The sequence below is a fragment of the Plectropomus leopardus genome, chromosome 17, assembly GCF_008729295.1.
Source record: "Plectropomus leopardus isolate mb chromosome 17, YSFRI_Pleo_2.0, whole genome shotgun sequence".
Lineage (NCBI taxonomy): Eukaryota > Metazoa > Chordata > Actinopteri > Perciformes > Serranidae > Plectropomus > Plectropomus leopardus.
Genome location: NC_056479.1, coordinates 24,008,063 through 24,033,809, shown reverse-complemented (window position 1 = coordinate 24,033,809; position 25,747 = coordinate 24,008,063). Strand labels below are relative to the sequence as shown.

Below are 25,747 nucleotides of genomic sequence, written 5' to 3'. Positions count from 1 at the left end.
GGGTTAACCAGGGCAGTGCTGCAAGTATGGCTGCCTTAAGTATGTTACTTGAATGTTTAACTACATGATAAAGTGGAACAGGGGTTTGCACATAAAAGGGACAGGATCTGTGATGATAATAACAGCAGAAACAAGGACAACTGAGTCAAGTATGGGGCGGGTTCAGCTGGTGCGGGCAGTGACAGAGGAAGCATATAGGCCAGAACTCTAAGAGCTGCATCTATGAACACAGTGTACCCATTTAGGCAGCCCATAGTAGAGTTCAGGCAGCGAGAGCATGTGATGTTATGGAGGCTGTTTGTGAAGTTGCCGTGGCCAACTTGATATAGAAACGCTACAGGGCCTGAGGGGTCTCCAGAGAGGGTGGTTTGGCGTATGTGTGTGAGTGTGCAACTGAGTATGGCTTGTTCTTAGGCCTAGCCTGGATGAGTGAATTTGTGGTTCTGCATGCATGGCTAGTCCTCCATCCCCCGATCCAACCCGGCCATGACTCCTCTCACTCTGCCTCCTTCCCTGCATCTCTCCCTCTTTCTCCAAATGGACACTGGGAATTGCGCTGTGGGAGAGAGGAATGCGCCCCGGACGCATTGGCCTGTGAGTGAGCGGACATGTGGCAATGGAGAGTGTATATGAACTTGTGTGTGTGTTTGTGTTCCTCCTTGGAGATGCTTTATCCTCCGCCCTACTTCACAGTCATTCTGGATGAAAATCTCTGTTGGCCTCTTCCCTGGGACCCTATTACCGCTTAATCAGCTCTGTTTGTGTGTGTGTGCTCGAGTAGTAGTTATAGTCAGTAACTTTGTGTGCATGCATGTACGCAGTGGTGAGACTGTGTAGTATACATGCCAATCTTACTGTAAGTATGAGTGTGTGTGTGTGTGTGTGTATGTGTGTTCCAGTGGAGAGAAATAATATTAAATTATCTACAAACCAATTACATGCTTTGATTCAGCAGCACTCAAGCCACTCAGTGACACATGCACACACACACCCTAAGCCACTTTCACTGTGTGTGTGTGTGTGTGTGTGTGTGTGTGTGTGTGTGTGTGTGTGTGTACTTCACGAGCATAATATAGCAGGGGGCTAGCAGTATTTGGGCGTTAGAGAGAAAATTGGTAAGGAAAGGAAGTAAATTGCTGAGTTCAGCAGTCGCCTCCGTTTTCAGGGGGAGGAAAGAAGCTGCTGCATAGATCTCACACTGCACCTTCTCCCGCGCTCATGAGAGAAGCGAGAGCGAGAGCAGCAAAGCGACTGTGCTGAAGGAAATGGAAAATTATGTAATTGTTTAGCCCATTCTGATTACCAATACACTCATATGCAATGGTGGAACCTAATTTCCTGTAATGCTTAGTCCCATTTTTCACACATACAAAATTGCCTGTCAATCAATGTATTAGTCTATTTCAGTCAGTGTTATTCTGTTGTAAATTAACTCTTATATAGTCTTGAACTGCTAATAGCATCGTATATTGTCATCTTAAACACCTATAGAATAGGAATAGTAAATTATTTTACCAGATTAGGCTAAATGTCTTGGAGCTCAAATTTGCTTCCAATTACAAATGGATGGTTTGTGGCTTACTGAGCTTTAAGCTTATGGGTAATTTTTAGCATGGACCCTATTTTCCATGTATTTTCATGTAAGTTTCAAATAAGCACAACAATTTTTGGAATTGGCAGAGAGGACTGCAGCCCAGACAGCAGACAGCAACGTAATTAATCAGGCATTTGTGCACCAAGTAATAATTGTGTGTTATTTCGTTTTTGTTGACTTTGAATAAAGTGTGTTTTGTGATGATAAAATTAGTTTTTTTAAATGGAGTTTGGTGGGTTTTGCGATAGCAATTTCAGGGCTGTTTCTGCTGAAACTCAAAGAACATTACTCTATAACAAAAAAAGCATATCTTTGAAGGGATAACTTTCATAAACTGTCAGACACTTGGAATAATAATCTGAGCCTGTCAGTGGCAAAAACAAGCACTGTTAATTAACATAAATTGATGTGTACAAACGCCCCATTTGGTTACTTTACAGCCTTTTTTGTGACTGCCAGCTGCAACCCTCTTGCTCAGTACTGGACCAGTTTCAACAATTGCTGTTCCCATTAGTCACTTAGCCAAAAAAAAAAGGAAAATAGGGTCAAGATAAAAAAAAACAAAAAAACAAAGTTACTTATTAATGCTTTGGGGCAGCTGGTCACAGTGATAATAAGATAGAAAAATAAATGTATATAATAATAATAAAAAATCTGTTTTCATGTGTTAAACTGATGAACTAACATTTTAATTTTAACAAGCATTATGTTCAAACCAGTGGTCAAACTATTAGGCCTGAAAAACATCGGGGGATTTGCAGTGAGAGTAACGGTGCCTGCTAACTGACTGGCAGACTTACTCTTTGATATGCTTTCTGCAGGGCACCGAGTTCCTCATGCAGGTTCCGGTGAGCCTTTCTACGTCCTCCACAATAACAAAAGGTTTCTCCTCTAACGTGACGATAGACAGGTGGTTGTCGTCAAGCTCGGCATCACCGAAGGAGTTGAACCGCGGCCACACTGGATACTTCAGTGTCAGGCTGCGGTTGTCCAGTTTCCCCATCTGGAAGGAAGGAGGGGAGGATAACCGAGACAAGATGATAAAGTGAGTTACGCTCGAAAAAACGGTAAAGTCACTTAAAAACTGGAATAGTTGAACTTACATTTTTAGGCATTTACAGAGGGTGAGGATCTCATCCAATACTTCATATTAAGTGAGCAGGTTGGGAATCAGCCACTTTCTGTAACAGTAGCACTTTGCTGGGTTTAGACCCATGACCTCGTATAACTACTCGGCAAGTCTGTTGCCCTCAGAAGTAATGGTTACAAGCAGACAGGAAGTGGAAGTGGTGGGAAAATCATGTCCACCAGTCAGTGATCATAACATGGCAGGAAAAATGCAATGTGTTACCTTTCTTTACCTGGTAGTTTCCTAACTGCTGTAATCTGTTGCCCAATAACTCAAAGCAGACAGGAAGTGGAGAGGATTACAAATGTAGACACACGTTAACATTTCCTTTTTATGTTACATATGTTGCTTTTTTGGCACAAAAACATTCAAATCAGTACACATGTTCACAGACCATAATAAATGGGACTGGGGGTATGACAACACAACAGATTTAAAGCATGGTGTGTAGGGATGCAGGGCAAAACACACACAGGGATAAACAGTGTGGCAACAAATGCAGACATATATGAGGAGGAGGGTGTGGTGGTATGACAGTGCTGCGACTCTGTTAATAATTCAGAACGTTTTTAGAGCAGTGATGCCACAGATTCCCCTATGGATGCTCTTTGCCCACCTACACCCGTGTGTGTGTGTGTGTGTGTGTGTGTGTGTGTGTGTGTATTTACGCATGTTTGTGTCAGACAGGAGAGGCAGAGAGAAAGAGACAGCAGCAGCCAGCGAAGCTTTGCTCAATTCTCAATTATTAATGTTACAGGAGGCAGAAAATGGCAGAACCTCGCTTGCACTCTTTCCCTTCCTTTTTAAAAAGTCTCTCTTTCTTTTTCTTCTCTCTTTCTTTCTCCTTGGCTCACACAGCAATGCCGCTGCAGTGTGGAGTGGAATTTCTGACTTTACGCTGACTTTTTCTTTTGTGTTGCACACTCATTAACACACACAAGGGTGTAAATGTGTGCATGTCTAAGGCAGTAACACACAGAGACGGGCTAAGATACTAAAAATGTTTTCAAATAAATGAGTGGTAGGCATGGAATGAGCTGCGCCCTTAAAATCGGTCCTGTGTTTGTCTTTTTTTCTGGTGCAAAAGTTAGAAAAATGTCACAAAGGAAGACTCGCACACAGAACAAAACAAAGATTCTAACTGAAGACTGGTTTTCAAATATCTCCATTTCACATGTTGCAGGGCTGTGCAGACAGTGAAAAACTATGGAAATGTGCATAGAGTGCACATGTCTATGCACATGTATACTCTGTAAGAGTGACCTATAAACGTAGTGAACCAGCATGCCTCAATCTGCACAAGTCCAATAAAGTATGAAATGTTTGCACTCTATGCACATATTTTCACTTTCTGTACAGCCCTGCAACATGTAGTTCAGTCTGGATCGTTTTTCGTTGTGTGTGCGAGTCTTTGCCACATTGTAAACACAATGCACACACATTAAAAACACATTATACAGGCATGCAGATCTGTCACCCCTTGACCCTGGAGTCATATCGGACAGTGATTGTTTCCCCCCACACACACGTACAAATGCACACACACACACACACACACATACACACACACATGTTGCTCAGCTTGCATGCCTGGCTAAGTCATTAACAGGCGAGCAGAGAGGAGGAAGTGAAATTAGCATTTTAATTGTTTTGCTTTGAGTGGTTTTCTATCCTCTGACAGGGATTAGAGTCTTTTTGCTGCTCTTAGTCGGCACCACTGTCAACAGCTCACTCTGCTGTCGGCTACATCTCTAGGAGTGTATGCATGTGTATGTGTGTGTGTGTGCGTGTGTGTGTGTGTAGGGGCAGGACGGTGTGCTGAGGTGGCATGTGTGAGATTTCTTGTGTGTCACCTTCACTCTCTAGGGAACGGCCGCATTTGTCTATCTGTCTTACCCCAGCTGTTTTGCATTTCACAAGCGAGTGAGCGTGTGCCTGTAGCTACACATGTGTATGTGTGTGTGTGTGTGTGTGTGTGTGTGTATCAAAGTTGTTCGGGAGGTAGGGAATGGGATTGGTAATGTAAAAGTGAGGGGGAATTTGTGCATAATCAGACTTGTTTCACAGAAATGAAGGGGATTCTGAAAAAAAAAACCTAAACAAAAACAAAGATGAGTCAGAGTGAGAAAAAAAAAAACAAAGAGAGTGGGTTCAAAACGATTGTGCAAACAGTTTGGCGTCATTTTGTGGTCTTAGTAAGACCCTAAAGCAGCAGTTACTAGCTGTGTGTGCTATGCTGATATACATACTCCACAGATGCTTTCACATTGTAACATTGTGCCGAATTCCTCTTGTTGGAAGCGGAAAAGATTCACTTTTAGCTCCTTAGAAATACAGAAACATTTCTCCTTTTTCTTTTAAAGGGACAGTTCAGATCCTTTGAAGTGGGGTTGTGTGAGCTACTTATCCATAGTCAGTGTATTACATACAGTAGATGTTAGTTGGCCCCTTGGAGAAGCAGCCTGAAGTAAGGCCACAAAAACGAAATATTGTACTGGTGTGTAGGGGGTCAGCAACAAAATGCATTTTAGCCACCTTCCCACCATAAAAAGTAAATAATAGGTCAAGTGTACACTATATTAAGAATATTTTCAGCACTTGACATCAGTGATTTCTGACGTGGAACTGTTGCCATTATATTGCTCTCTTCAAAGCCAGACTCCACTGAGAAAAACAACGATTTAAGATCACTGAACACCGGAGCTGCTGGTGTACTGCCGCCTTGGTTGGGTAGTTAGTTTGTGTTATTGTGTAACTCTGGCATTCAAAAGGATTAGCTCAACTTCACTTAAGTTACACAATAACACAAACTAAATGACTGAGGCAGCGGCAGACCGACAGCTTCCATGTTCAGTGAGTTTAAATTACTGATTTGTACATCGCTTTGGATAAAAGCGTCTGCTAAATGAAATTGTAGAAATTGTAGAATTGTAGATTTTCTTGATGGAGTCTGGTGGCTTTAATGAGGGCAAATACAGGCAACTTTAGCCGGCTTCTGAGTTGGAAAGGGCTGTCTGCAGCAATGTGAAGCAGAGGACATAGTCTCAATATAGCGTACACTTAAATTGTTAATGATTTTTCAGGTGGCTGAAATACATTTGCTGCTGCCCCTGTCTACAGAAGCAGATTTCTTAGCTTTGATGGTGTTAATTTTGCATGCTTGAGAAGCTGTGCAGACTGCCACAGACTGTAGAAATACACTGACTTTAGATGTGTTTCCATCAAAAGCTTTCAGTATAGTACCTTCAGAACCAAGAGTTACACCTATGAAGAGGTACCTAGACCCTAAATCTGTTTAGCGTTTCTACCTCAGATAGGACCCTGCTCCGTCCAGCACTCGTGTATCATTCACTGGTGATCCGAGTGAACTCTACAGAACGGGGCTCAAAGGCAACATTTTCAAAACAAAAAGAGCAGTCTGGAGTGAGAGTCTCTCCTAATGGGATATTGCACATACAGAAATGCTGTCTGACATGTTTTTTGAAGATCCACTCTTTAATAAAAGTGATTGTCATCCAAGAGAGACAATAAAAATAGATGGAGTGGTCAAAGTTGTCGCCATCATCTCATGTAACATTACAAATAAAGTTTCCACCTTAAAAGTTGCCGCCAGTCGGCCCAGTGAATCGAATCCTTTTTTTTTTCTCAATCTACAGCTGCTGGAAAACATCCTTCCATTTTTATTTATAGTTTACTAATGTGTGAAAAACGTATCATGGTATGAACAGTGGTTACATTAGTGTTGATTCTCGACTGACCAGTAAACAGACTGGTCAAGAACCTCAAGCAGAAGAGTGACGAAAAATGGGGACAGTTTCAAAAGTACTAAACCATTCACAATTTTTCATAATGGAAATGCCAAAAAAATGTGTCGATATGTACTGAACTGAACCAACCCGCTGGTGGAAACACCTGATATGGATAAGTATCAGATACAACCCCATTTCAAAAATCAAATCTCTTCCTTTAAACTGACTGATTTAATGATGCCAGGTGCAAACTCCCACAATGATCTAATATATTTTGGTTTTATTACTTGTTGCACCTTTTAGTATCAGCACACACAGTAAACCTGAAAACAGACATCCAACTCAGGTCTGACTGACCCATCCAATCATTGATGTAAGCGTTTGAGGATCAGCCCTGATTTGGTTTGATAAATCAATAAACTCAAAGAAAGGAGAGATAAATGTTCCACTCAGAAGATGGTTGAAAAAAAAAGCGTAGGAAAAGAGAAGGAGGAAGAGGAAGAATGAGCTGACTTCAGCAGCTCTTCTGATATCCTGTCCTCCTGCTCTCCTCTTCTTCTCTGTCTCTCCTTCTAATTAAAGAAAGAGGGGTTATAAATTAATGCCTAGAGACGAGAGAGGATTCTCTCTATCGACCGGCCAGAATGCTGAATCTCCCTGTATGAAATACCAGATAATACACACACACACACATACACACACATACACACACACAAGACATAGTGCATGTGTGTGTAATGTGACAGCGAGGCCAGTGGGAGGTTACGGTGATAGGGCCTCTGGGATTACCGCATTATAACATCCCATGGCGGCAATCCTATCGCACCATCACCCTGTGACGAATTCAGAACCACTTGGTGATGAGATGACATTCTGCCCCAGAAGAGCTGCTTCTTATAATCTTTTCTTTTTTTTTCTTCTGGAAATCCCGTGTTTTGTTTCATCTTCGTTTCTTTCTTTTGTCGCCTCAAACCTACCCTCTGTTTTTTTAAGCTCTCTCTCTTTTCTTATTTATCTTCACTTTGAAAGGCCTTGCTCTTTGTACCTGCATGTCTTGCTCTCTATTTCATCTATTTCACACACTGTCTTCTCTTTTTCTGCCTCTCTCATTCTGAAGGCGTGACCTACACACACTCACAGACACACTCATACGCACTCGAGGGCTACAATCAACCGAATGCGGCTGAATAGGAGAGAGAGATGATAAAAGAATAAAGAAAAACAAGGGTCAGTGCACTTACAACTGAGCACCTTCTCTGTGCCAGTCTCACCGGGAGAGTTATCACAGTGGCAAGTTGCATTATGGGAGAATGAGTTCCTAATAGCGTGGAGAAACCCATTCAGTCATAAAACAGTATCTGTCACTCCTGTCAGACAAAATTATGTCGGGAAAATGGATTCTGCTCTCCCTCTCTTACGCCTACTCTGTTTATATGTGTGTGTCTGTGTGTGCGTCTGCGTGCATGTGTTAGGATGCATGTGAGTGTGTGTGCATCTGAAAAACAAGGGCAGAGAGAAAGTGGATGACAGGAGTGGAAGAGCGAAAGAAAACCGCATCCATGGATTTAGACATCTCTCCTTAAAGTGGAGCGTTTCTATAAAGATTCAGAGAATAGTGACGCCTGGATCGAACCAACGTGTGTGTGTGTGTGTCTGCACATGGGCTTTTGTTTGTGTGCGTGTGTGTGTGTCTGCTCTCCATATTGTGATTCTCCAAGCACAAATCCCATGCTGTCTGTAATAATTATTTTGTGAACTGGCTGCTAACACTGCAGCAGTTCCTGAAGCAATTTACACACTCCATCTACTCAGCAGGAATAAAACATAATCCTGGTTCTGATCGGTAAATACACTTTTCTCTTTAAGTCGGTGTGGTTCTACTGTAACTCTGAATGTTATGAGCAAATGCATCATCACTTCTGCCATGTCATAGATTCGGAGCCGTGTACAGTATTTCCTCAAAGCTACACCAATTGTGACATGATTTTTTTTTACTTACTAAACATTTTCTAATTTCATACAATGAGTTTTGAATTCTCAAAGCCTATGAGTCAGTTTATACATATTAATACATTTCTGCACTGTCGGATAGATTTCTATCATTTTAGTAAAACTCCTCTGAACCATGATCATTATCCAGTACTTTGACTTACTCAGCCTGTCTTCAAGTTCATCCTTTAAGCCAATTGCCAGAGTAAAGTTGGCATTTTACGTTACTGCAAAGCAAAAATGTATTACATTTGTACGTTGTTATGTAGCAGATATGTCTTTACATTTCAACAACAATATGGATAATGTGTGGTTAGGTTTCGGCACAAAAAAAAAACAGTTAGGGTCCCGAAAAGATCATGTTTGAGCTTAAAATACCTGTTTTTTTGTGGCAAAATCCCAGCTGGACAAGCAGCAATGTCTGCAAAAAACAAACACTTTTTGTGGCACTATCCCTGCTGGAAAAACAATGACGAGTCGCCAAAAAATACTCACGTTCGATTGCTAAAAAGCAGCTGAAACGCCCACTTAAAAATGAAAAAGTTTTGCTGTCTGTTGCTCATTAACAGTGTGCTGCAGCTTAGCTGTCTCGCCTAAAATGCCTGAAACGTACAAATTAGGGCTGACAAACCATGAATTGTTTAATCCCAATTGATCGCAGTATTTCAAAATTAATTTATAATAATCTGTAGTTTTTGATTTATGTTTACAATTCTATTATTTTGCATTTCAAAACAAAAGAAAGCGATTTTTACCAGATTGTCTTGATTAGGAATCAAATGACAGCAAAAAACTGCATGGGACAAGCATAAAGTGGGCATGTCTATAAAGGAGAGACTACCACCGAACCCGTCTCCATTCAGATATCTGGAGGTCAGAAGTCAAAGGACCCCTGTGAAATGACCATGCAGGGTTAATTTAGCCTAACTTTGAAACCTTACTCAGCCCCCTTACTGATGAGCATGATTTGGTTGGTACCACTGGATTCCTCAGTTCTTGTAGTTTCATATGATACCAGTATCATTCCCTTAAGCTTTAAAAAAAATATTTTATTTATTATGGGTCTTTATAATATTGCGATGATTAATCTCAGTTTTGGTGTCTTTCAAATTTAACCATGTTAAGTCGATTTCTATCCTTGCTAGCAGCACGGCTCCAGGGATAGCTATCGGCCTATCAGTTGGTCAGTCATGCCATTCACCATGTTAGACTAAACTAAAATATCTTAGCTACTTTTGCATCGCTTACCATGAAATTTCATACTTATATTCATAAGTCCTCAGAGGATTAAATCTACTGACTTTTCTTTTCTGCCACCATCAAGGCCATATTTGTTGGGTTTTTTTGTGAGAAGTGTCTTCACAGCTATTTGATGCATTGCAAAGTAATTTGGTCCACACAGTCATGTCCCCCTAAGAAGTAAATCTTGTAATATTGTTGATCCCTTGCCTTTTCCTCCACAGCACCATCATGAGAATCTTTTTGTCCAGTATTTTGGTTTATGAACATGATGGCTGTAGCATTTAGTGTAAAGCACCACTATGCAGCAGGCTCTCGCATGGCTGTAGACTCTAAGTTTTCTTAAAACATAATTCAGAGCCTTTTTAATGAGTTTTATAGGTGATGGAGCCATAATATTAAGCACAGCATAAAATTCAGTGAACATCTTAAAAAATGTTTTGTGTGTATGTGTAACAGTTATCCTCATAGTAAAGAAAACTTCTTTAAACTGTTCAATACTTTGATCAAAATTGAATAAATGTATGGCTTCTCCTGAATGCAGCATCATTACAGCATATTAGAGTTTTATCATATCTGGATACACTTAAAATCTTTATTTCTGCACATTCATGGTGAATGCTTAAATATGCCACTGTGGGCAAGTCTGCATCCATCTGAATTCTTTCTTTTTGCTACATCTGTTCAGTTGTTACACTGCATTTTTTCTCCCTAGATAAAAGCCTAATTTTGCATAAATCCCCCCATAACGCCACAGTGGATCCAGTCTTCTGATCCAGTCAAATGTACCCGCATGATTTGCTGCAGTCTGCGCTTCTTTTGAATAAAACAGTAATTCACTGGCGATTATATAATCCTCCAAAAAAAAAAAAAAAAATCTAAACACTGTACACATCCCACCAAACAGGTGTAACAAATCCAAAAGCAGCTCTTCTTTTAAACTCAAAAATATATCATCTAAAACGGTGTGTCGCTTGCATGTGTGTGTGTGTTGCAGAGAACAGCAGGTGTGGATGCTTTGAGTGCTACACACCTGTAGTGGGTGAAAAAACGGGGAAACGTACACATGCTGGTGGCTGAGTTCCACCTCGCTCCACCTCTCTCAATCTCTTTGTGTGTCTTTTTCTCGTGCTCATTTGCTCTCGCTATCACGGCCCATCTGTCTCCATCGCTCGCTCGTCTCGCTATCTCTCCATATTTCTCTCCTCGCCCTGTCTCTTCCTCCTGTGCCTCAAGGGGACACATTTTATATTTTTAGTGCATATCCATATTTTAGTGCAGTTACTGAATTTTTATCTCTTGATCATTATGGAAGTCTCTCTCTCTCTCCCTGTGTGTGTGTGCGTGTGTGTGTGCCGCTCATTTCTGGCGCATGGGTGGGACGGCTGCACCAGAGGGATGGAGGGAGGGAGAGAGAGAGAGAGAGAGAGCAGCTCCCAATTATGTTTCCACTTTGGGTCTCCGTGTCTCTCTCGCTTTCAGTCTCTTTCTCTGCACCACAGTCAAGTGGTACTGATCAATTTCACAGGCTCTCTGTTTACAACAACACACTCTACCTCCCCTCCGCACACCAACAAAGGGTCTTTTTTTTGTGCGTGCACGTGTAAGTGTGTGTGTGTGTGTGTGTGTGTGTGCGTGCATGGGTGTGTGTCAGTATGAAATATGAAAAAGCCAGTCTCAAAGATTGGGTGGAGACTGTGCGGATTGCGGCAAACTAAACCGAATACTGTAAGGCGCCGCGCACACCGTGTGTGACCTGAATAAAAAATCAGATTGGTCGAAAGCACAAGTCTCTGGAAAACTGTTTCTGTCCACAACCGGCATGGAAGGGTAAACACACACATACACAAACACACGCACACATGCAAGAGCGGTGACCCCTTGCCACCCCAATAACTGAGGTCTCAGGTTTTGATTAACTGTGGTTTGAGGTGCTATCAGAGAGCACAACAGCAATCACAGCTAAAGACAGACAGAGTGCACAGATTATCCTGCCTGGGGAAGAAGGGAAAGGATGAATGGGAAAAATGACGAAAAGATGGAAAGAGGAGTATAAAGGAGGGAAGAGATGTGGGGAAAGATACATTATGAGAGAAGGAGGCAGTGGGAAGGAGGAGACGAAAAGTGGAGGCGATGGCAGAAGAGAGGGACAAGACAAAAATACATAACCATCTATCTCCCGTTCCTCCTTATCTAAATCCTTCCTTTAGCCACACCTCTCTCTTTCTCCATCCTTCTCTCAAACTTTTGCTCTCAGCCTCAGTGAATTTAAGCCTGTACGAGGCAGCCAGATGTGGCTATAAAGATACATGGCTGCCATTTAAAGTCCATTACAACGGCGAGAATGCTCAGCCGTGTGCTTTATGGAAGCTTCCTCACATTAACTGGTTAAAGAAATCCATGCGCTTGCTGGTAAATGAGCTCATTGATCATCTGTACGATGAGGCAGCATTTTCAATACTGGTGTTCAGAGTTTATTGCTGGTTTTGTTTTTGCAGTGCGCCGCTATCTACCATAATCTTCATCAAAGTCAGAGTTTGTTATTTAGCTTTGCGATGCATGAAGTAGCCACTGCTTAAAGAAATAATGTGTCTGTAGGTAATCAAGAAACATAAAAGGAAACATATTTGTTATAGAACTTGACCAATACATTGAGTAAGTTGATGTTATTGGCCAATATGGAGTTATAAACGCTTTAAAACCTGGATGGATGTCAGGTTTTCTTGTGCTTCATTCAGATGCCTTTCACAAGCATCGAAACCTTTGAAAACTCAGAAAATTGGTTTTATTTCTTTTGAGAAAAAGACAAGGTGCAACTTAACAAGTGATGTCTCACAAATTGCAATTGAATTATTTTGAATTCAAAACTTGAACTTTTTTTCTCTCTCTTTTTTTTCTATTTCTGAATTTTTTTAAAACCTTTTTTTCTTTTTTAACCCTATTTGTCTTTTCTTTTTTTTTTTTTTTACTAAATTAATTAAAGGTAATTTTGTTGCAATTCTTAACTTGCAACTTCCTATGTTTTTGACAGAAATCAAGCAAAATTGCTCAGGTCTCAAAGGGTTAAAGACAACCAGATTAAGTATGTTGCCAGCTATATAAAAAAATTGCAGGATAATATACAATAATAGTGAGCTATAGTTTTGGTATTGATCATGAAAAGCAACACAGAGAAACATACAATTAACAAAAGCAGCATAAACACAAACAGGAACACCAGTGCTGTAGTCGAGATTTTAAAAACAGTGAGTCCGAATAACCCAAGATTTTTTTTACAAGCCACCAACTAAACTCTACATGATTCTTTGAGCATTTAAAAAACTTTTATCTTATAGGATAAGATAAAAAAAGCCTGTATTGATCAACTGAGGGGAAATTTGGGTATTGCAGCAGCACAAGGACAGAAATAAGTACAGACAGTAAAACATAAATAATTAGCAGCAAATCAAATAAAAATAAGAATAGAAATAAAAATAGAAACTATACAAGAGCAATCCAAGACAAAATTACTGTACAAGGCAAGAGTGACACAGTAGTGTGATTAGTAACAGCAAAATCAGCAAAGCATACAGTGACAGCATACACCAGAATAACATAACTAAATAATGATATTAAGTGTTTGTCTATATTTCTAAGAAAATAGAATATTGCATGTAAATGTGATAAAACAGTATTAACATGATATAATCTAACATAGTGCAGTTTAATTATAGCATTTAAACAAATCTATATATAGATAACTATATATATAAATAATAATATATAAAGTATAATATGTAACACAATACATAATTCAGTCCAACACTGACTACGTCAACATGCACAAAATATTCTGGGTTTTTTTTGCGCTTTTTCTAAAACTGAAAAAAAAACCCACTCGACTGTTTATATGGGTAATGAAATTTATGAATATTGCACTAATATTCCCATTTATAGCCCTGAATATGCAGATTATCATGCCCTAACATGTGGTGTTCAAAAATGGAGAATTGAAACAGCTGCGGCCGCTTGCATCAAAACAGGAACTTGTTGGATCGCGCAAACACAGCTTCCCTCTTTTATTTCCTCAATTGCCTTCTTGAAAAGGTCGACGATATTTGCGCATATCCAACTGTTGGCTAGTTGGTTTGTGTACAATGTATCCATGACAACGCACAGAGCTGACTGTATACAAACAAGAGGCCATGTGTCGCAAAGTGCTGTAAAAACCCTAATTGAGACACTTACTCCACATGTGCTGTACAAAAAATGTCTTTAAAACCTGAATGATATTAGCATATCCCACATGTCTTAATCTGAAAATGTTACATTCGTAAAAAAAAAAAAGGCTTAATTCGGAATGTTTAAACAAAATATGCGGTTCACATGACCCGTAACAAATTCGGAATATTATTATATTCAGTATAATAACGGCATTTTAACGTGTGTGTAAACGTAGTCAGTGAGACAACGGAGACAAAAAGTAACATAAAAGTTACTAAACTGTTCAGACATATTATCTTTTATAATAAAAATGATCATTTTTTGCCTAAAAACTCAAAATTTAAAACATTTCATTTAAAATATCACAATAAGCTTTACAAAACATGACATGTAATATGTGTGTAATTGTAGAATATATCCTACAATTTCCACAAATATTACAGCAGATGTGACCGAGGTATCGTCAGTGTTGGCTAACAGAACTCACAGGAATATGCGCTCTTTTATGGACGTAAAAAACACAAACCAGCCCAGACACACATCGATGTAGATCCTACCTTCTCCCACTCTCTTTCCTTGTTGAGAACAATGACCACCAGCTTTGGGTATTCCTGGTAGCCGTCCTCTGTGAATGACAAGTCTCTGCCATCCCATGTCACATTCATCATGTACCTGAAGGTGAGAGAAGTAGAGGAGGAGGAGCGGGGCAGAGGGTGAAGAAGTAAGAGAGATGGAGACAAAGAAAGGGGGTTGGGGGAAGGAAGAAAAATCCGAGAATGAGAAAAGGGAAGAGATGAATAGAGGCGAGGAGAAACACAGGGAAAAGGAAATTGAATTACATTAGCATGAGAAAAAGTCAATTTACAATCTACTAGTATTACTATCCTAAAATATTCACACAGACTCTTTTGTATTGAAAGTCAAGGCGTAATGCTGAAGGATAAAAAAAAAAAAATCTATTCAATCCAACAAAATAAAAGTCTGTGTGCGTCTGGTCTAACCTGTAAGCAGGCTAAATTGCTTGAAATGTGACCTGTTTACTGCTAAAAAATCACAAAAGGAGAAAAAGAAAGTGACACTGGATGGTACCTAAAGCTATAGTCTGCCCATACTAATCCTCACCGCCCCACACACACACACACACACACGCACACACACACACACACACACACGTAATGAGTGACCCATATGGCAGGTCACATTAGCTAAGATGGAGGGCAGGGGGAAGATATTCTTGGGTCCACATCGCCTCCACATTAATCATGGCTGTCCTTCCCCACTCTGTCTCCCTCAGTCCTTCTGTCAGCGGTCATGTACAACAAGGGAGAGCAGCTCCCCTTTTCTTCTTCTTCTACTCCATTCTGGGGCCGAAGCTACGGGGAGAACTTCTAAATGGAACATGGACCCACGACGGCTCTTTGAAAGCCACAGTGGAGCGCTGCAGGTGAGGCGTTTCATGCTGTGAGCAACATTGTGCAGGCGCACGCTGCAGTGTGTGTAGCGGGTGGCACAGTCCACGGGGCACAAAGTGACACAATGAATGCTTGTGTATAATAAAAATACTGGTGCCATACGTCCTCTTACAGGTCTAGTGTGTAGGATTTTGGGGGATATATTAGCAGAAATGGAAAATAATCGAATGTTTTTTTTTAGTTTATAATCACCTGAAAATGAGAATTTGTTTCTACGGTAGCCCAAAAGGGACAAACTAATCACCGGCTCAAGAAAGGGCCATTTGAATTTTCATGTAAGCCACCAATGTTAGCTGCCCCTCCATGACAAGAAGCATTGGAAAACCGAAGACTTTTAACCCTTTGAAATCTGAACACATTGGCCTGATTTCTTTCAAAAACATGGGAAGAAGGCAATGAGCAATGGAAGAAGAAATGGCTCCAAAATCTGCAGAAATTAATGAAAAATTCAAGAGAAACACCTTAAAATTTGAAAAAAAGTGGAAAAGTGCTTAAAAATTATAATAATTCTCTAAAATAATATTTCAAATAAATAAATATAATAGGTATAAATATAGTTTTTCCCTGGCTTTTTGAAAAAAAAGAAAAACATTTTCACCAAATCTATTGATTAAACAATACAATGTTGTGCATTACCATTCTTCCTATGTTTTAGAAAGAAATAGGGTTTTTAAGGTTTAAGCACTTGTGTAAGGCATCCAAAAGCAATAAAAGAAAGGTGACGTGGCTTCAGGCTTCAAAGCATTAAAGTGAAAGCGGTCAGCAGTTGGCGATCTATTTAGTTTCAGAGCTTTTATGCCATGCACAATATTAACCAACACATGATCTGCCAGATGAAACTGTAATTGTGTCTTTACAGCGAGTTAATTAAATTAATATTATCATTTAAGCTGTTATGTACAGACTCCCACACATGCATGTTACACAGACCAGTAGTCCAGAACAATTACAACAACAAGGATGGCGACAGAGATAATTGAGAAAAAGGCTGTGTAATACGTGTTTGTGTGTATGTGTTGTGACATTTCGTGATACCTAAATGTCCCTTTAAATTGCTCCTGGTAACACACATGCACGCACACACACACACACACAGGGTCTCTCGATGCTCAGATGAAATCGCCCAGAGATAAGGGGATTGAGTGGGTTTTGTGATTAAAATAATCTGATTGGCCTGCAAGCAACCAGGTGAGTGGTATTAAACCATTTGATTGGACACGGGATGCAGCTCTGAACCCAATTATGTGCGACTACAGCAGAGGAAGAGGTGCTAGAATCAATACCAACACCCTGGCTGCTCTTTTAGACAACAGCCCAATCTGCACTTTGCGACTGTCTATCTGGAAGAGATATAGACAAACACACACCACTCACACTCACACACATGCACAGTGGGAGCTTTTTCTCCCCTTTCCATCTGTTTATTGTACATTTTTCTCTCCTTTGTTGCTCATTTGGATTATTTTCCCTCTCTTTCATGCTCATTCTTTTGACACAAAGCTGCAACAAAAAAGTTATTTGCAGCGTTATTACAGAGGATCTGATGCAACTCTGATGTAAAATGTCAAAACTTGTGCTGGAGGTTAGAAGTATACAACTCTGTGAGTAGCACCTCATGTAAGGTGAAAAAGTAAACCGATTTCTTGGTAAAGCTGGTAGGGCGCAGGAGAGGATGTTCAGACAACCTGATCATTCTGCCAGCTAAAGTTAACAATGTGAATCTGCAGCTTGAAGCAACATCTCAGGTCAGGGATGTCAGAGGTTAATGATGAAGCTGTTCTGAGTATGTGTTTGAACAGTTATGTATGTCAGTCTTAAGGTTAATTTCGCTACTTTTCAATGCACTGCACACCACCCAGATCTGGTGGGAGACTAAGGAGCTGGCTAGTCGCATTAACAAGCGGAAATACAGAGTGCCCCAGTGATGGCGTTTTTTCTGTAGGCAAACCCAAAAGCTAACATCGTCCTGGTTCCCTCATTGAAAAGTCTATGGGATTTTTCCATTGGATTTTGGATCCCTGCAGGAAATAAGCTCTGTGGCAAGCAAACGTTTGTGATACTTCAGAAATGAACACCACTTTTAGGATTTTTTACATTAAATGTAATCATCAGAAGTTAAAAGCTATGCTAGGCTAAAATACACTGCACTGCCTCATCAGGTTTACGAGGCTGTGAAGCCGCTCAGCGAGGTTCAGCGTGATGACATTTTGTAGTCTAATTTCACCACTTATTCACAACCGCCTTTTTTAAGATATATAAAAGCCCCAAAGTTTGCGAGTGGGGTATTTACTGATGTATTTCATGTGAAATTCTCTTAAGGTCATGTTAACCACAAACATTTAAAGCTTCTTACCAAAAACAAATTAAAAAGAAAAAAATGACTTTAATATGAAGGAACTGGAAGTGCTGAAATGCTAATTCATTTCTGGTTTTTAGGACTCGTTACTGAGGTTCTGTACTCTCCAGTTTGTTTTTAGGTTCATAAAAGAATTGAGGTTTTTCATGAAAATCATGTGTAGTGCAGCTTTTAAAACTGATGTAAGATTTGAACTGTCAGCTTTTCTAAACAGGCTAAATGAAAAGTAGGCACCACTGAGAAAACATCTTATTTCATAATATTCTCATCATTATCGTGACTGCTGTGTCTGGCTGTTCATGAGAAAATCAAACTGGAGCATCGTGATTATACACAACAAAAACAACAGCAAAAAAGAAAACAGGATACACACAGGAAGGATGGCCAGATTGTGTGTGTGTGTGTGTGTGTGTGTGTGTGTGTGTGTGTGTGTGTGTGTGTGTGTGCGCGTGCACTTGTGTGTCTGCAAGTAGGTTTGGGCCGACGCCCATCAGACAGGTGGACCTGATAGAGCGTTGCTAGGATACGGAACCAGGCTGGAGTGTGTACGCTGTAAGATGACCCTAAACAACCCCGAATGAACATCCCAGCACACACACAAAACACACACACACACACACATACACACACACACATACAGAAACACAGACAATTACTTTGCCCACCTCAACAATTCTCCACCTAATGTTTCCTCTCCCCCGTAGCACTGAGATCATAGTAAAGCGATCCAATTTCTCTCACTTTCCAGCCTCCATTATATCAGTAATCTCTCTATTCATTAGGGGGGAGGGGAGGGTGCAGAGGTGGGGAGACAGCGGAGAAGGAGCACCCGAAAAAAGAAGTGAGTATAAAGATAAGAGAGATTGAGGGAGAGAGATGGAAGGAGAAGTGCGATGGGGAGAGGAAGAGGACTAAGCCTCGACAGAGTTAGGATAAAAATATCTTTGGTGTTATTTTTTCCTCCCTTCCTCTTATTTTGGAGTAAAAGGGGATGGGGGGGGGGGGGCACTGCACCCAGCTCTACACGTGCACTGCAGCAGGCAAATAAGAACACACATTCACTGCATTACAGCAGCCAGAGCCAAACCCAAACACGCCATTTATGCTGCTTTTTGCAGTCAGTGAGCAACGGAGATTAACCCTTTGGAACCTGGGCTAATTGGCTGGATTTTTTTTTAAGCAGTGGAAGGAGGCAATGAGCCACTTAACAAGAAATGTCCCAAACATGAGCAAGAAATTTGTAAAAAAAAAAAAAAAAAAAAAAAAAAAAAAAGAAAATGCAAGAAAATTACCTGAAAATAAGACAGTAAAAATTGAAAATGAAAAAGGTTAAAAAAAAAAAACATACAAAAATGAAAAAATGATAAGTATTATAAAATAGTAGTTCAAATGATAAGTATAGTTATATATAGTTATATAATTAGAATTTTTATCGTTATATATAATTATATTTAAATAATTAAAATTATAAGTAGAGTTTTCTGGACATTTTTAAATAATTATTTATTAAAAATCGATTCCTTCATTTTCTTGTCACCTTTTCCTAATATCTTGCAATCTGTGAGACATCTCTTGCAACTCCTTGCCTTTTAAGTCATGTTTTCAAAGAAAAGTTTCACAGGTTTCAGAGGTTTAAATGCTTTTGAAAGGTGTCCAAATGCAGCACAACCAAACTGTCAATCGAGGAGTTAATTTAAATAATAATAAGCAATATTTCGAAGAGACTCCACAACATCCATCTTTTTGCGGTTTCTGCAGAGGCTTCAACACAGGGAAAGGAGTCTCCACAAAGATGTTAAGATGAACCGTATAATGCTGCGTGTGTGTTAAAGATAGAGACATTTATCCTTTGTAAAGACAAGGACCAGTCAGAGCAATGATGTACACTGTCAGCACCCATGATTTATGAACTGCAACAGCACACACATGCGCACAGTGCCTGTGAGAGACAAAGAAGAGGGGGAAATCTGAAAAAAAGAAGATGGGAGCCGCTATCAGTGCTGATTTAGGTCTTTTAAGACGACCTAAGGGTAGAGAGTCACTTGAAAACACACTCAGCCTCAGGTGGCATGTGTTAAGTGTGGCATGAGTGATGACTGTACAAGGTGAAGAAGATGCTAGCTTCGCAGAGCCTCTGCCGCTCCTGTTGTCCCTGGTGTGTGTGTGTGTGTGTGTGTGTACATTACGTTTGTGCGGTTATTTTTTCTGTGCGAGTTTGGGCAGCACAAGATTAATGCTAACAATTACATTTTCTCTATTCCAAGCTTGCAGTCGCACCATAAAATGCAACACATGTCCACTCAGCTGCTTCAGCAGGATTTCTTTTGTTGCACAAAATAGGATTTATGTGTGTACTGGCTCGGGGATTCTTCAGACTGTAGCTGAGTTTGGGTATCGTGGGTTTTCTCCAAAATGCAAATCGAGTTTTAGTTCAGGAATCCCTGCACAACACTGGAGCACCTTTTTTAGATACCCTTGCCTCTGATGAAAAATTAATAAACTTCTAGTGCGATGGGATTTGCAGTAGTTCACACCGACTAAACTCCCTTCATATCTGCTGCTCTGCAGTCCCACATCTCTCCCTGTCTCTTCACTCTGAGCAGTCAAACTAAAAGCAACTTGATGGTTCATTTATGTGTGAGATCACGAGCTGTCAATCAGATGTTATACTTGGGCGATAAACACAGTACAGACAGATGAGCTGTACAACAAAGCCAAAAGACAAAAACGAAATAACTGGCCAACTTGGAATCTATTTTACAGTTAATAAAAAAAAACATAACATGTTTAGCACCTATATTACAGAAGTCAAAAAGTCAAAACCAAACCAAAGTAACTACACTCCATCTAGTTAAGACAGTGTGTGCGGTCACACACACACTGCTAATGTTGTTTTAGCAAATTTTTCCATACTTCTTAAGCTTTACAAAACAGCGGCCTGAACTGACACCAGTTCTGGCCGCCAGAAAAGGCGCTCAGCCTTGCTGTCAATTTTTCCCCATTAGCAACTCCTTCATTTTACTGTATCTGTAAAAGTGCTGACGCCTCAAACTGCAAATCTTGATAATCTTGCAGTTTATCTTGATAATTAGGTCAATTGGTACCAACACAGCAGTCGTTTCAATATAGTGACAATTACATAAAGTACACACAACAGTTTATTTCACATGAACACCCTTCCACAGGTGAGTATAAGAATATATTATATCTTTGTGAGATCACTTTTGTCACTAGTCACAGGGGAACTGCAAACGCACATTTACGGTGTGTATGGCAACAGAATAATACATATATTCATATAAGAAATAAAATACATGTGTCCACTTGGACTTAGTCAGCCAGCAATTGTGCAGTAATGCAATTATGATGAGCAGTGGAGTGACTGGCATGTTGAATTTCTGTCTCCATTGTGTAAAAAAGTTATTCATGAGTCACGCCCCATCTGTGGGCGAAAATAACAGATGCACGAAGCAGTTTTGTACGATACATACATACAACTTGAGTATCAGGAGTCAAGCATTCAGCTTCAGGATAAGCTGCTGAATATAAGCTTGATTATTGTATGACTGGATCTGACCAACTAATGTACGCATATGACATGCAGCTATTAAGTTCTCCGTTGTGGCATGTAGTGTATGTATGTATGTGTGTGTGTGTGTGTGTGTGTGTGCGTGTGTGTTTGTGTGTGTTTGTGTGTGTGTGTGTGTGTGTGTGTGTGTGTGTGTGTGTGTGTGTGTGTGTGTGACAATGTGTGTGAGTGGGACACATGGGAACAAATAAATCCTGCAGGAGGGCTTCTGGCAGCCCAGCTCACATGACAACTGACCCAGGACTTAGTATTTGTGTGTAATGCGTATGTGCGTACATGTGTGTTTTCTGAGTTCTGACCCTCATCTATCAGGGCTAGAAACTGAAATTACCTGTCAGAACAAACTACTACCACCACACCTTTACTACACACACACAAACACACACACCCTTGCAGACAGACACACACTGATAAATAAGTGCTAAAGTCTTTTAAGGCACAATGTTCACTACAGCAAGGTGAGCGGTGCTGTAAATCTGCCATGACAGAACATTCTCTTAAGGGGGGGATATTTCTCTTGTTTCTGACACGCACACGCACACACACTGAAAAACTTGCACGCACACACACGCGGCATATTTTAAATGGAGCACAGGTTGTCACTTGGTTTGATTGCTGCACTGGCCGGCGCTCTTAGTCGGTCATTTGTCTCCTGTTTTTTTTATTTTATTTTATTTTTCGATTACTCTGCAAAACATATTCATCTTGGATGTGTCACAGTGGATTTATCATTACAGCTGTCGGAGGCGAAGTGAGTGAGGTAAAACTTAACTGAAAGGCCCACACTGCACGGTACCAGTCGCCAGAACTGCGAACTTTTCTGTCATTTCAGCACCATCAATTAATTTTATTCTCCTCAAAACAAGTTTTGCTCTATTTGTGACATGTTTTGGGCTCGCTTGAGGACAAAACTGGCATCCGCTGTAAATCAAATCACTGTCACAAATCGCAGTTTAGTCTGAGATGCATTCAAGTAAAGAAACACATAAATTTAAAAAACAACACCAGCCGGATGCTTATAAGACAATGCTGTTATTATGGTCTTCCTTCAGATGGCCTATTAAGAACAGAGAGGCATAAAATACTGTGACCCAATGTAAATACTGCAATATGTCACACTGGTGCTCTACATTTGTACATACAGCCCATCTGCCCGCCTCTGTGTGTGTGCTTGTGTGTGTGCGCTCTGGCCATGTCCTCCTATATCCCCTGACAGCCGTTGATGGTCTAACAACCCACACTGGCCCGTCGCCCCGACCCAGCCTTGACCAATCATGTTTCTCGTGTCCTGGCCCTGAAGCCCTATTGGCTGAGCTCTCTCACCCACAGCAGAGCCATCTGTGGCCACTCATCACCTGGGTAACAACCTGAGGCAGCAGAGCATGCTGGGAACACAGTCAGCTGGCTCTGGATATTCGGTAATTCTCTTTAGCGTGTCTGTGTTTCCTGACAAAAGGGGAGCTATATTAGAGCCGAATTGGTATTTAAAGTCCTGTTGAGGTTATCAAAGGTGTAATCAGTCATACTTTACTGTCTCATTGCACAAAATGACCGTAATTTATGAGCGGGGGCTCATAAATGTTGCTGATCGATGCCAGTCACTCCTCTGTTACCTCAGTGACTACTTAGATTTCAAGCTCTTTAAACACGCAGAGTTAGCCCAACCCTGTTTTTACAACAAGTGCTCAAATCTCCCAGCCTCCCTTAATTACCCACATTCACAATCCACTTGGTTTTATTTTTGAAAATAAAAACTGATCCAAAGTTTGCTAAACACTGATGCTAATTTGGCAGGATATTAGCTGGACAAATAAACAGCCTAAGATGTTATGTTGGCCACATATACTAAAAGAGTTTTTGGTTGATTTTTTGAGCAATTAAAAATGTTTCAGACTGATAAAGTGAATAGACAGTCACTATCAGCTGACCTCAGAGGAAAATGCTGGACTTTTTTTAATAAACTAGTATAATTTAAGGGTCTAATGTGTAGAATTTCGTAGCAGTTAGCAGTAAGGGTTTCAGATTGCGACCAACAGAAACAGAACACAAACAGAAATGGCGCAATATAGAGCCAGTGTTTGGTTTGTCCATTCTGGGCTACTGTAGAAACACAGCAGGCTCACTCTGAGGTAACACAAAAAAAACAGGTGACTGAACCCTCACAAAAACATTTTTATTATATAAAATTGCATTTCTGCCAATATATCCCCCCCCAATCCTACACACTGTACTTTTAACTACCCACAATACACCATCCACTTGTTTCTGCAAATAAAAATTGATTGAAAGTTTACTGTGTACAGATGCGAATTTGTCAGGACATTAGTTGGACAAATATACAGAATGATGTAACATCAGCCACATAAGCAAAAAAAAAAGTTTCTGGTTGATTTATTGACCAATTACATAAAAATGTTTCACATCAGTGAAACTGTATAGACAGTGGCTGACCTCAGGGAAAAATTCAATTTACTAAACTAGTGTAAGTTTAGCAGAGGAAGTGTACCTGTTTCCTTGTTCATTTCTTCCGTTATTGATTCTTCTCTCTCTCTTCCTCTTTGCTTTGCTCTCAGTCTCTCATCCGACTCAGAGATATTGTCATCGAACTCTGACGTGAATACGCAAACTTTTGAGATGATGAAGGGTAAAAACCAATGACAAAACCTCCTGGCCATCATATAAGCCAAACATCCTTCAAAACTGGTCCATACGGGACATGTTGTTCCCTGAAGAAGTATTTCACTACTGGCAATATGGCCTTTTCATAATAGCAGGCTGTCTATAGAGTAGAAATACTTTTGAAATTGATGATACATGACCACAGAAAACAGAGAAAAACAGCTGTGGTCTTTGCTGCTGTTCAAAAGGTAGTAAACCTACAACTACCAGAATGCACTGTGCCACATCGGGCATATAAATGTTCCAGCTGGTGGATGACGCAATGCGAGCTTGGCCTTTTTTTCACAGGAAACAACATGGCTATGATCTCGAATCACAGTTGAAAGCTGAAATATTTCTTTCTGAGAACACTGTAGGCCAGATATAGGCAACGCAATAACAAAATCTCGGTTCATATTCTTAATCAGCACTACTTAGTTTTACCGTTTGATCTCTCGTTTTTTCAGACAGGAAACAGTATGAAGTTCACTTCCCATTCACAAATTCTCATATTGCAGCCATGTTCCTGAAGACATTTTTGATTAGAAATAGGCAATAGGCAGTAACAGAATCTCAGTTTATGTTTGATATTTGATCATATTGGTCTCTCTCTCAATTTGCTTCTATCTTTATGTCGGTGGTGGCAGGCACATGAAAAAGCACAAGTACAATCAAACTAGAGCAGCAGCCCAAAAGCCAGAGAAAATCCACTGGATGATGCAAAACATCCAGCTGGTTGAAAACCGAAAGAATATCTCTTAACCAGGATGCAAACTTTTGCAATGATTTGGGTTAAAAACCACTGGCCAAGTTCAGGCCATCAGGAAAGCAAATCATGAATATATCTTCCAGAGCTGATTCACATAGGCCATGTTGTTGTTCTTTAATGTTAATTATTTTAGCCGTATTTCAAGCTTTCATCTTAGACAAAAGGAAACTCATGAATGTTGACATGATTACTATGAAGACTCACACACTGGATCCTTTCCCAATATGAGATTGATTCACAGTGCCAAAGTGATGACTGTTAAACACCAAACATCCTCATGTTTTTAAATGTAGCTGAATTTATTCCTCTTCGCAATCATTTCCTCATTTAAGCCTCTTGTTGTTGCACTGCAGACACAGACGGCATTTGGGATTTTTGTTTTTGGAAATACGTTTTGGAATTAAATTTTGTCGTTTGGACTTAAGATTCCTAATTTCACACTTCATTATTTAAAAAAAAGAAAACAACAACACTGAGATGTAAACACAGGTTGTGTGTGTCTCTCTCTTCTCTGCCAGATGGAAAGCCAGACAGAGCTGGCAGGACCTGCAACATCTCCCACTGGCTGCTGGGGAGCGAGCGCATGATGAGAAGGAGAGCAGGAGAGAGTGAACAGGCGATGGAGGAATAAATGAGAAGAGGAACAGAAGGACTCATCAAGGAGCTCTTCAATTTTGGAGAGCACTCATTTGTGGCGGCTTCCCGCTGTTACCCCGGTCTCAATTTCTCCCCTTTCCCTCTTTCTTCACTGCCTAAATCACAAACTCCATCCTCAACTCCCATTCACCTCTTTCATTCCCGCTTCTCTCTCTCTCTCTGACTTCTACACTTCCTCTTAGCTCTATCTCAATTCCTTGTTTTTTATCCAGTAATTGCATCTTTTTTCAATCTCGATCCTTAGCGCAGACTTGGTGGAAACTTGGAGGAAGTCTCTAATTACGAGGGGTGAAAACAAACAAGACTGTGGCAGGAAGCCAAACAAACATTCACACACATTTCT

At 40.3% G+C, this 25,747-nt stretch overlaps 1 protein-coding gene across 1 annotated transcript in view; it reads right to left on the bottom strand.

Annotated features, from left to right (window-relative positions):
- grin2aa (glutamate receptor, ionotropic, N-methyl D-aspartate 2A, a) overlaps positions 1 to 25,747 on the bottom strand; it is a 181,973-nt gene that overhangs the window by 36,427 nt on the left and 119,799 nt on the right. Inside the window, exons 5-6 of the mRNA XM_042504779.1 lie at positions 14,461 to 14,575; positions 2,395 to 2,597 (exon numbers count right to left, since the gene is read on the bottom strand). Coding sequence (XP_042360713.1) covers positions 2,395 to 2,597; positions 14,461 to 14,575 — 318 coding nt within the window. The remainder of the gene's footprint in view (positions 1 to 2,394; positions 2,598 to 14,460; positions 14,576 to 25,747) is intronic.